Below are 12,327 nucleotides of genomic sequence, written 5' to 3' on the forward strand. Positions count from 1 at the left end.
CACCAGATGAGCAACGGCAAAGAAGAATATTTAGATTTACTGTGGTCAAGGGATAGACAACATGTCCTTCACAACCTGTCAAAAAGTGACTCTGATATCGTGCTCGGTCCTGTGTATCTCTCTCTTCCTGCCCAGGATGTTTTTACCTAGAGCCAAAAAGGAGATGGGACAGCCACAGGGTGAGCAGATTCAACACATTACATCCCATCCACCTTTCTTGTTGTTGTTGTTGTTGTTGTTTTTGTTGCTGCTGTCAGTTGGTACATTAGACAAGAAGGGTGCTGATAATGCTTTATAAAGCCAAATTGTAAGGATTTTTTAAACACAGTTTCATTTTCATTGCTGATGTGTAACATTACCGTATTGTTCACTTCTTGTCTGGTATAGTCGGACCCGGGTTCTACCCTCCAGGGAAGCATGATGTCTCATTGTCCGACGACCGGGACCAGTGGGGCATGGACACGTTCAAATCCTTGACACGCAGTGCCGAGGCCAGCGCCAAAATCAAAAGTATTGGACGTAGCAAAAAATACAACATGATGGCACAAGTAATACCCATATATGGATTTGGCATTCTTCTATACATCCTCTACATTATCCACAAGGTTGTTGCCAATATTATAATTATTGCTACAGCAATAATATCTGAATTAATTGTATTCTGTCTTCAGTTGACTTGCAGGGACAAGAATGTGAAATCTGAAAAACACAGTACAAATATGAGCATGGAGAGGAATATAAGTAAGTACTGGAAATGTATACAAAATGCACCTAAGGTTAGTACTTATCGTAATGATAAATGTGTTTTTTGACTTGTACAATTTGTTTTATTAATACATACACTACCACTAACAGATATTGAGTTGCAAACCATTAGATAGTTCAAACTGATTGGACATCGATCACATCAATGGTAGTAATACAATGTGTTTCGGGTTTCTCTTAGGTACTGACAATGAACTTGTCAGACTACAGGAGCGACTACTTGAGTCAGAGAGGCTAATGGAGAGAATCATTCCAGGAAATAATCGAGCCTTCGGGAGGTAAGTTTGGACAAAAAAATCCCATGTTATGCGAAAAAAAAACCACACAATTACTAAAACAAAAGCTTTGGAGCCATTTGTTGCCATCAAATATGAATGGAAGTATGTCAAGTTGATGACCACTTTGGCTTCTGTTACCCCACAGTGGAAGACGCAGGAAAAGTAAGTCAACTCCGACAAAGAAGGAAGAGAAACTCCTAAGGCAGCTGAGACAGATCGCACAGATAATGCAAGAGGGCCGCGTGGAGGGGGCCTCCCCAGAGATGGAAGCTGAGGAAGTCCCTTACACTGTTGACTGGGAAGGTACATGTCATCTGCCAACACACTCATATGAGACTGGTGGGCACCTCAAATTAAAGGAAAAGGGGACGTTTAGTATCACTGACACTCAAAAATGCTTGATTAAAGAATCTAACTATGTAAATCAGAAAATTCTTAGAACTATGATAATACAGAAAATAATGTTTCAACAGAAAATGACAAAACTCAACTGCCACTTGGGATAAATGTGATGTCAGTAACAAATAAGAGATAAAATAGGGCTCTTTAATATTACTAGTAGATCTTTTTTCTCTTTTAAATATTTAGCAGTCTGTTGGAAATGTCATCCTACCTCGTCAGTCTTTTTTATTTTTATTTTTACCCCTTTTGGGCCGCACTGCATAATTCGAACACTTAAATGGAGCATTTCCTAGCGGCGGGTCTAACCTCGGCATTTATGGATTGGATGCACTTGATCCAAAGCTTCCCTGTTGCTTGGTGTTTGATTTATTTCCATTTGAAGGGAGTTTGTTCCTTTCACAGTTTCCTAAGTGCTTTTTGATTTAAAGTTCTGCTTGGTATCTTAAGGGCGGCAATTTGTCTTGTGGTTATTGCATTCGCATCACCACTGAGGTTTGAGGTTCAAATTTAAGTTGGTTTTATGTTCTCACTGGGTGTTAATGGGGTGGAAGTGTTTTGAGTTTGTCTGCGTATGTGCGCACAGGGTTTTCATGCAGGTTAAGTTTTTGGAACAGTTTAAAATTGTCCTTAAAGTTGTTATGAAAATGGTTGGTTGTTTGTTTATAAGTCATTCCACCAAAATACTTCCTGCAGAGGGTCAAAATGAAATATAATGCCCTGTAGATCTGTAGATTTTCTTCCGTAAAACATTGTGTATATATATTTTTTAACTGATTTAACAATCAACGGTCATGTATGAAACTTCCAGTTCTACTATCACTTGTGGCAGGGTGGTGAAACTAATTTCTAAATGGTTATTTTAAGGATATTTATAAACTAGCGTGAGGGAATATTTATTTTTCTAAGAGGCCCAATATCATTCCCTCCTCTCCTTTTATTCCATTGATCTGATTGTTTAGAAATTCTTCAGAAAATTTCACAAATATTACATTGCGTCTACTTTGAGCTCAGTCGCATGGCAAAGATGAAAAATTCTGTTTGTGAACTGAATTCTTTTTGGTAAACAAAGGGTGTAAAGCTTCTCGAGTAAGATCTGTTTTCTTCTTAGTCAATTGTCTGCAGCTGAGATGTTTTATTCTGCTGCTGTGTTTATGATAAATAGAATAAAAAATAATGCATAGTTTTGGGGGATTTTTGAATCAAAAACATGGTATATTTCAAAGCCATATTTTCTTACATGTGGAAGTGTGATTACTTTTGCTGTTCTGACCAGAATTTAAACATGCTAATAGTTTTGGGAAGATTGTCAGAAGCACTTCTGCTCCTGACAATGTTTCCAAAGTCGGAAATTAAATGATTCAATTATTGCATCTTGTTTGTTTTCGATTGTATGACATAATAAGGGTTGTGAAAGTGACTGGTCCTCACTAAGCGACCCAATCCCATCGGCGTGCATCTAGGGAGTTTCTAATAAAGCAACAGCACCACACACTCACGTCACCATGAAAACACGAGCAGGGACTATGACTCCTAAGGTCCATGTTTATTCCAGGGATAATTCATGAAAACAAACCTCTTTTTTCCAGGCTATCCAGAGGAGACCTACCCAGAGTACGACATACCCGCTGAAAAGGGCAAATTTAAACGTGTGGCCCCTGAGGAGCCCCTCAACCAGCCTACAGCAGAGGCTCTGGCAGAGCGAATGGACCAAGAGGAGGAAGAGATTTTAGCAAGGAAGCTGTCTGTTGTCCAAGAGGAAGATGAAGATGAGGTTGAAGATGAAGATGATGGAGATCAGGACGTGGAAAGTGAGGAAGATCCTAGGAATGCGCAAGATGAAGACGAAGACACAGAAGATGAAAACGAGGAAGAAGACACAGAAGAGGAAGATGAGAAGGATGACACAGAAGAGGAAGATGAAGGAATTGCAGAAGAGGAAGAGCAGGAGGAAGCAGAAGCAGAGAAAATACTTTTGCTGGCTCCAGCTGGATCCAAAGATGGTACAAATACGAAGCCTGAGCGATTAGGTCTACAAGTATACAATGAGCTACAAGCTCAAAGAGAAGGAGGGAAGCATATTACTTTTAATGACCAGAGAGATGTATTCCACTACCCAATAGAGAATTCATATACAGAGGAAGTGGAGGAGGAAGATGATAAGGAGGAGGATGGGGACGACGATGATGGCACAGAAGTGGAAGAAGTGGAGGAGGAAGCCGATGAGGACGATCCAGTGACGGAGGCAGAGAGACTTCAGTTTAACAGTGGAGAATGTCCCAACCCAGAGGAGGTAGACTGGGAAGAAGAAGAGTATTTGTCAATGTTAGCGTATGCGGAAAGCGATAGCGAACTTCACATTGACGTTCCCAAAGAGGTCAGCGGACTTAGGATGCGAAACAGGAGGGAGACATAAAGCATTCCATCATTCTCAGCTTCACCTATCAACATGTGTTTGTGACTGAGGGAATGTTAAAAGGACACACTCAGAGGCGGTTCTGGCTTTTTTGTGAGGATATGTAAATGTTTGCAAAAGTACATATTATTTTTTAACTGTGTTCCTAGGCGTTTTGTATTCCCATACCCCACAGTGCTTGTTTACAACACACATCTTAACATGGAAGCAGTAAATAGGGCAACCTTTGAATACGTTTAACAGAAAACGAATGTAAACATACTGTTTTTATTTGTTCGCTTTTGTTGCCATGTCCAACGAGTGTCTATAGCATCACATAAGTCATACGTCGTTCGCTTTACATCATCACGGGCACTAAAACAGAGAAGCAGGGGATCCTGATCACACATACTGAAAAGCAGACATCACATCAAGTATCAAGTTTCAAAATAGAAATCCGAAATAGAACACGGTTAAGTACAAGAATAGCACATATGATAAAGATTACCTCATCCTGCAAAGTAACAATTGTGGCATCAGAGATTGTTTTTTTTCAGGGTGATAAACTATAAAATGGTAAGAAAAAAAATGTTGCATCTTCACTGAAATTCTCAAAAAAAAGTACAGCCTATTACATGTCAATCATAGAAATCTGAAAAAAAGTGAATGCTGCAACATGCACGTGTTGAGAATGTGTCTAATAAATGTGAACAATGTTACATCTAAGTGAAATGTTTGAAATCGTACCAAGTTATGATAGAAGGGATTCTTTTGTTATTTATTCAAAATGGCCTGTACTTTTAAATTCACTGCCCGCCACCACACCCCGATCAAAGTGGACTGAGCGATACAATTCAATGCAGTGCCTGTTGGGATAGCTAAAACAGCAAAGAGCTTACTTTACAGCCAAAGCGTAACACTACAATAGTGTTCAAAGGCACAAGAAACGACGTAGGGCTATATTTCCACCCACTACTGGTTTGAAATTAAAGTGCGCCATTATTCGATACATTCACATATGTGACCCAGTGACACAATATTGTACGGTACCCAACACATGGTGAAACGTCTTTTACCTGCTCCCTTCCAATCGTTTTAGTGCGGATGCTTTGTCTTTGATGTGCTTGCAGCTCCACAGAGCCAATACTGTCCAAAGAAGAACAAAACATGTAATAAATACATAAATATCAACATAAATAGCCTTTGACATGCATGTTATTTTTGAATCTAGCATCTAGTCATGCTTGAGGATGGTTTTTTTTTTTTGGGTTATTTTCATGACGGGTACATAAAATGTAACCAACTCTCAAAATGTACAAATATGCAATTAGTAGTCACAGATAAAGAATGTTAAATCTCTCTAGTTATTACATGAAGAAACAATTCTTTAGAATGTACACCCACTCCAAAATGCTTACAAAACAAATGGATTTTTTTTTGTTTTTTTAAACTCTTTGTGCTTGACGACCTTTGCCAAGCGCGCACACGTCTGCAGGTGCACGAACTTGAGGCATGTTGGGATACGCAGGATTTTCAGGGGTGCTGGGTTTTTCGGATTTGTCAGACCAGAAGCATTGTTTCATTTACAGCCCTTGTTGAGACCACAGAGGGACCGGTTGGCCACACAATCTCAATCCACTGTTGTCTATTCGCAGGCTAACTTGCTGTCGAAACTGGATAGGGCGATGGCAAAGGCTTGAAGGGCACACATTGGGTAGTTATAGTCCATGGTGAACACGTCCTCTGCCACACGTCCAAACTGCATCACAATGTAGTCAGCTGAAACCATTGAACTTTGATAAATATTTAGGAAATAGGAATGTGGAATGTTTGCAAAATCCCTTATATTCATTCAGTCACTTACGGTCATTGTCGTGAATGATTTGGAAATTCTTGACAGAGGCCTGAGTGACTCTGCCGTGAAAGTTGAGCACATACGATTGTGTATCATCATTCCACACTGGAGTTTTGTTATGAAGTTCTATTAAACTCTCTGTGTTCTTGTTTTGCCACCTTGCCAGTAATGACTCATGGTCCTAAACAAAGAAGAGGTACAAAATGGAATCCAATACAAGGATTAGCTTAGTGTACATTAACAGCTTAATATATATTTATATTTGTTTGAGAAGGGTGACTTGATCAGAATGTATTAGTAATAGGAAACATACATTTCGTGGGCGGATTGACACTCTTTCATGGTCCATGTTCATTCCAGGGATGATGACGCTCATTTTACGAGGTCCCTTGAATCCCAATACATTGGTTTCCTAGGTTTAAAAGAACAAAATATGTCATGGCTTATTTAATTTCAATTCTGAATTTGTGTTACTTTTTAACCATTTGCAAAAAATGGGGGTTGTGATTTTTTTCCAGTTAATTGAAACCACTACTCTATTAATAACCCTCTTATATGGATGTAATGTTGAAACAAATGTGTTCAAAGTAGTGGGAAAAAGCATAACCCAAACCTTATTTTAATGACTACATTTCAGTGGTATCAAATAGGGACTTGATATTGGCACATTGAAAAATTTGTGATCGTGACCTACTTTTTCCACACAGCATGATAAAATCAAATAAGTGCCCCTCAAATATAGGCCAATAATTCATCTGGAGAGTGAACATGACGTTTTATTAAATATATCATTTTAATTTGATAGACGTCACAGTGCAAATGAGAAACAAGCTTTTTAGCTATATCGGGTTAAATGCATATAACTTTAAAGTATGAAGAAAAAGCACTTTTTGTGCCAAGTTTAACTTTGAAAGAGGTCAGTGATCTGTGCTCTGAAAACCATTTAACTTGCCACTTGGGTGTCCAATACAAAATTGAGAAAAAATAGAATCTGAAAACACAGTTACACCTGGTTGGAGTGTAAAAAGTCAGAAAAATAATGAACTCACGTAGCAAATGGCTGCAAGCTCTTGTCGCATATTATTGTCTTCAAGGCTGGTGGTGGTGGTCTTCATAGGGTTAAGACCGCTGTCATATACAGTAAACTTGGTTCCCATGAGGTTTGACCTGGAAAGCAATATTCTTTAGTATCCTTAAGTTAGTGCTACTAAAGAAAAAGACACTGTGTTTTATCCAGAAACTTCCTTCCATCATCAATAGCCAAATAGAAACTGATTTCTCACATTCACAGTACAGTCTAACTATAGGACACTCAAGCGTGACAGACTATTGCACAAAAATACATTAATCATCATAATGATGACATCGCGCATGATGCCATAAAGTGCTTTATTCAAAGCATTTGGATTGAATGGCTACAAAGACCACCATATTATTATATGCACTGTTGGGCTGAAGCATCTGTTGCTATAACTGATGCTTTGAGGTCCTGGTTTTAGAGGGGCAGAATGTCGGAAGTTACAATAGAATGACCTTTGACCCTAACTGATTTGGATAAGTATGATTAAGACTGGAAGAGAAGAAGAGCTTCCACAACCAACTTCTAATGGATTTGTAACAACCAATACTGTACAAGGAGCAGTTCCTCCAGCCTGAGGTGTGTTTTGTATTTGCCGCTGCCAGTGAAAGTATTGCTGCCAATCATATGTCATAATGATAATATGAAGGAAGGGAATGATGTTCTGTGATATCACATTGTTTTGAGAGGTGGAGCCAAAGCATTTGCCATTGCTGCATTTCGGAAAACTCCTTATGAGGTTTCCGCAACAATACTGTAGTCTTTGGAATTGAACATACAAATGCAGATTGCTATTGAGTTTAAATTGCGAATGGCAAGCCGTCTGTTGTATAATGTAAAAGTTAAATCGAGTCAAATCTTGTCATTTCTGGTTATTGCAGCCAAATGGATGGCCAAGGAGACGGAGACCACAATGGTCCGAATCGTAAGTACCCGATGAACGTGATTCCTATTTCTCCTAAGTACAAATGGCTAAGAATTATCCACATATTTCAATTGTCTTACAGGCCATCATATTCACATTCCAACTGAAGATCAACCACCAAATGGCGATAATAATGACATGGAATTTATCTTCCTCTTGCATTTCATCATTAATCATCACATGAGGGTTTTCAGACAGAACCAAATAGGCTTTGTCAATGAAAATATTGCAAATGTCCATATCGAAAACCATCCTGGACATATAAATCACGTGCTGGAAGAGAATTATGAAAATGAAGACGATTTGGACATGGATTTTGCGGGGGAGGTTCAGATGATTGTCAACCAAGTCATAGAAGAGGTAGAGGAGGAGGACGAGGAGGAGGAGCAGGAGGAGGAAGAGGAAGAACACGTGGAAGAAATACAAGGAGAAGAGGAAGAACCTCAGCCAGGGCCGTCGAGAAACAGATCTCGAGAGGACACTGAACAGGATGAGGAAACCAGAATTAGGAAACGTTCCAGGTGGTGGCATGAGTTTGACTACATTTCTGACAGCAGTGGGGACCTAGACAATGACGATGAAATTCTATTCGGCAGGTTAGAAGGAAGGTCAAGCGATGGACTGGATTCAGACGAAAACGCATTACCAAACTATGATAACGAACTCGCAAAAGACGGTAGTAGTCTGACCGAGGAAGCAGAAGGGTCCACTGAAGATGAACAGTTTAGTGGGCAAAAAGAAACGAAAAATTCACCTCCTGAACTTTCAGAGACTTGTTCATCAGATAACGCTGAATGTTCCTTTGACACAAGTGGAAACGAATGTTTCCAGAGGTGGCACGGAATTGAAGATAGTAGCTCGGACAGTGGTGCTGACTTAGAGGTGCATAAAAACATGCTACCCGGTGGATCTGAAGATAAGTCCAGACAAGACTTGGAGTCGGGTGACGAAAAGGGAGTGAATGACTTAGGATTGCAGGATGGCCATTCATTGATGCCTAATTGTGTATATGAACTGGCCAAGAGCATTAATGATACTGATTTAGCTGAGGGCATACAAACGTCCATGGACAAAGAGAATTGCAGTGCACTTGAGGCAGAAGAACATCTGGGAGAGGGACCGTCGGAAATGAGGTGAGGAATGATGTAAAATGTTCAGCTTGGTGTGATGATTGCAAGTCTGATAGAAACACTTAACTAACTGTAAGGCATAATATCAATCTTGCAGCCCAGCCAGATCTGGCTCACCAAATCATTTCGTGTGGCTTGTCAAAAGCAATCATGCGCATTGGCCTCGTATTTTTTTACTTTGCTAAATTTAAATGTCAAACTTCTGTTTTCCTCATTGAATGATTTTTAATATATACTAAAGAAAATATTTGATTTTTTCCCTTTACAACAACAATGTCTCTAAAGAATTAACAAGGTATTCAGAAGGAGTAAAAAATTGTCCGTCTTTGTTACAGCTCTCAGAAAAATGTTATGTCTGAGGAAGGAGCTACCGAGGAGGATGACGCGTCGGGTGAGCTAGAAAAAACGGACAACCAACTTCCAACAGAAAGGTGGACAGAAAACAATGGCTAAAGAAGGCATAAAGAAGAGGAGTTTTACTAATTAATGGCTTTCAGTAACATGGACATGGTGTTACTTTACTCAAGAGGATTGTTGGAAAGATCAGTCAGGCCTTGGGGAGCTGAGTCATGGACTCTCACTGGCGGGGACGGTTCTACATATTTACAGTAACTGAGTAAGCCTGTAGCAGACAGTCCTATATGGCAACGGGCAGGATAGTCAAAGTGTTCATTGTATATCAATGTTTTTGTATGTTAGTCACATTTGCAGCAATCCTATCAATAGAGACTCACATTTTTGTGATTTCAACTGTAGCCCTTTATTGGGCAGTGAACCATATTTGCTAAGTCAAGTAAATGGGTGTTCATGATGGATCTTGCACACAGCTTTCAGTTAGGAACTGAAGAAAACAATAAGCAACTGTTAAATATATGTGAAGTAGGAATACACAATTGTGAAGAAATCTCAAAAGGATCCACACTTTCTTGTACTACAAAAATGACCTATTGATGACATTAAGAATCGATAATAGTTGACCTACACCAGGGGTACTCATTACGTCAATCGCCAAGTTATTATTAGTATCTACCTGTCACCTGAGAGTAAGATTTGATCCAGTCTATTAGTTTCCTTTGGGCCTGAACTATGTCTTATTTTTATGGCGACATGGCAATTTGCCCACTGCAATATTTACACTTTTTAAACATGCATAGCTGACTCATTTAACAATCGTTATGGTCTTATCTGCAAGTGTTGTTAAGGTTTTCAAATTCCAATAATTTTTGAAGTTTTTACAAAAATGGGTTTGCATGTTCATAAAAAAAACAATATTTCCCTTTATTTATACATCCCCTTAATGTCCTGAAAACTCCATTTAACAATGGCCATATTGAAAAACTAAATAATACAGGTTACATGACTAGTCCTTATCACAACACCTACCTCAATTTACCAATGAAGCTTTCTCCACCCCGGGATAGATCAGTGGGATCAATGGAGATAAGGTAATTTGAAGTTTTACTTTTTTTTCTCTTCCTGCCTGCTAACAGGAACACCTATGACCAAACAAGGTATTGAACAACAAAGAACAAACACTTCCTTTCATGTTTTTTTCATGGATCATTTTCAGATTATTCTGCACCATTGGGGACTGAAATTCAACGGTCCGAAACCATCCTTACCTTCTTGCCATCTTCTCTCTCCAAGTGAAGATAGTAGGTGGGATACATTCCTCGATCCATGCCTTTCTTATCCCTGGTGATTCTGCACTTCACCCTGACCCCCTGAGGCGCAGGCCGCAGTGAAAACTCTTCAAGGTCTTCGACATCAATGGCGGGCTCGTTGACCGGCGGGGTTGGCGCCGACGCGACATCCTGCAGTAGAAGGGACACCAAATGTGAGACAAAACCTTGATTGCCACTGATGAGAAATGTCCAATCAATTGAAGTTCATGTCAATTGCTGTCATTGGAGGCCAAATGGTTCAAATTGATTAGATTTCTGTCACAGTCAATAGCAGCCAACCTTGCATGATTTCTTGCTGGTGGCAGAACCTGGTCTTGTGTTGTTATTGAGCTGAGATGAAGTGGAGCTGATTTCATCGTCATCACCCTCTTCATCAAAATTCATACTGGTAGATATGCCTAAGTTTAAACAGAATTTGTCATTTGAGTTCAATCGCGAAGGAGACACTTGAAAAAAAATGGCACCTTTTTTTAACATGGTCACCCGCAGGTCCTGTTTGCTTTGTGACGGAGTAAAACTCATGACTGGTTCGCCCTCGCCGTCCTCCGACGAGGCGTGACCCACCGTTAAGATTTGGATCTGACCGTCCTCAGACTGGCAGGCCAGGCCATCCAGTCCTGCTGAATCCCAAACAGACAACAATGTACACCTGAACACAGCTGTTGCATTGCTATTTTGAAAAAAAAAATGCTCATCGTTCAGAAGTAAGGGAGTTGAGTCATACGACTTGACACCAGTCACAAAAATAAACAGTGTGTAACACCACTTGTGCTCCTTTTTCACTGTAGTGGAGGCTTTGGCTTGTGTATAGTCATGATTTATCCTCTTCTGTTAGATGTGCCCCCTTGTTTGTACTTTGGCCCCATCTGTCAATCTGACAAGCTACATTCTTAAATTGCCTCTATGTAGACTGACTGTTTGCCATTAGGCTGACCTTTGTGCTTCCCTTTCCTCTCCTTCTTGTCGCTGCCTGTCTGAGGAGTGGAGTTTGCTGATGCTCGGCCCTTTTTCGCTGAGCGAGGCGGCTGCGGTTCTGGCCTCGTGTTCATCTCCTCTTGCTTGGCTTCTTGCACTGAAATCAGAAGCCGAGGATCATGGGTCATTTCAAAATTAGAGGACATTTTGCATCCTATGCAATTTTAATAATCCACACAGTTGCGTTCAAAGCACCCACTGCAGTATATTATTGTAGTATGAAAATATCTCTTTTGAATCTTCATAAACAAGTTTGTCCTTGCTACTACTTTTCATATTTGTATAAAAAGGTTAACCTAGATGGAATGTTTTGTTCAACCTCATGCAAGCATATTAAACCCATGATCAGAATAGACTAATATTCGTAAGATAATATTTACTTATTTACATAAACCAATTATTGTGCTTATGTAGCTAAAAAAAAACAAAAGAAAGGCTATTTTTTAGAGAGTTTTCATGCTAAAATGTCTTTCCATTCTGGAATGACCCAAATAAAGGACATTCAGACAGAATAAATCCAAAAGTAAAGAAGACTGTAGACAAAAAATCTTGTTTAATAGATTATCATTTTTTTTCGCAAATCACAAGGCTATTGGAAGGTATCTTTTATGCAATTATAATGAATAAATGAGACACACAGGGATTTAATAAAAAAGGGAATAGATGTCAGTGGGTTCATCTGAATTTGGTTGGCACAGATAAGTTTTTTATTTCCTTTCATTGCAGAATAATAATGTGCAGTGTGACATTTTCCCCCCTTTGGAAGGATGAGTGACAGCTCATGAACTTGAACTCAGAAGAAATTGGATTTATTTTTCGGTGTGTCGGCAGACCAGAGAGCA

The 12,327-nt window shown here is 39.5% G+C and overlaps 3 protein-coding genes across 5 annotated transcripts in view; 2 read left to right on the plus strand and 1 right to left on the minus strand.

The window, feature by feature from the left end:
* On the plus strand, positions 1 to 5,088 carry ric3a (RIC3 acetylcholine receptor chaperone a). Its single transcript, XM_077713722.1, has 6 exons — positions 1 to 179; positions 388 to 605; positions 672 to 741; positions 947 to 1,043; positions 1,189 to 1,346; positions 3,032 to 5,088. The coding sequence occupies exons 1-6, from the start codon at positions 62 to 64 to the stop codon at positions 3,856 to 3,858; spliced, it is 1,488 nt and encodes a 495-aa protein (XP_077569848.1). The 5' UTR covers positions 1 to 61; the 3' UTR covers positions 3,859 to 5,088.
* tub (TUB bipartite transcription factor) overlaps positions 4,112 to 12,327 on the minus strand; it is a 26,070-nt gene continuing 17,854 nt past the window's right edge. For 2 of the 3 annotated variants that reach the window (XM_077713719.1, XM_077713721.1), the window contains exons 4-12: positions 11,445 to 11,582; positions 10,975 to 11,130; positions 10,790 to 10,908; positions 10,448 to 10,639; positions 10,209 to 10,321; positions 6,742 to 6,859; positions 6,006 to 6,104; positions 5,702 to 5,873; positions 4,112 to 5,616 (exon numbers count right to left, since the gene is read on the minus strand). In XM_077713719.1, coding sequence (XP_077569845.1) covers positions 5,483 to 5,616; positions 5,702 to 5,873; positions 6,006 to 6,104; positions 6,742 to 6,859; positions 10,209 to 10,321; positions 10,448 to 10,639; positions 10,790 to 10,908; positions 10,975 to 11,130; positions 11,445 to 11,582 — 1,241 coding nt within the window. In that variant the 3' untranslated portion in view covers positions 4,112 to 5,482. The remainder of the gene's footprint in view (positions 5,617 to 5,701; positions 5,874 to 6,005; positions 6,105 to 6,741; positions 6,860 to 10,208; positions 10,322 to 10,447; positions 10,640 to 10,789; positions 10,909 to 10,974; positions 11,131 to 11,444; positions 11,583 to 12,327) is intronic. The other variant, XM_077713720.1, reaches the window with a different exon arrangement.
* LOC144194567 (uncharacterized) lies at positions 7,097 to 10,962 on the plus strand. The gene is made up of 4 exons (XM_077713723.1): positions 7,097 to 7,349; positions 7,652 to 7,695; positions 7,778 to 8,828; positions 9,161 to 10,962. Exons 2-4 carry the CDS (start codon positions 7,656 to 7,658, stop codon positions 9,276 to 9,278), a joined length of 1,209 nt encoding a protein of 402 aa, XP_077569849.1. The 5' UTR covers positions 7,097 to 7,349; positions 7,652 to 7,655; the 3' UTR covers positions 9,279 to 10,962.

Source organism: Stigmatopora nigra, chromosome 3 (assembly GCF_051989575.1).
Source record: "Stigmatopora nigra isolate UIUO_SnigA chromosome 3, RoL_Snig_1.1, whole genome shotgun sequence".
NCBI classification, from domain to species: domain Eukaryota; kingdom Metazoa; phylum Chordata; class Actinopteri; order Syngnathiformes; family Syngnathidae; genus Stigmatopora; species Stigmatopora nigra.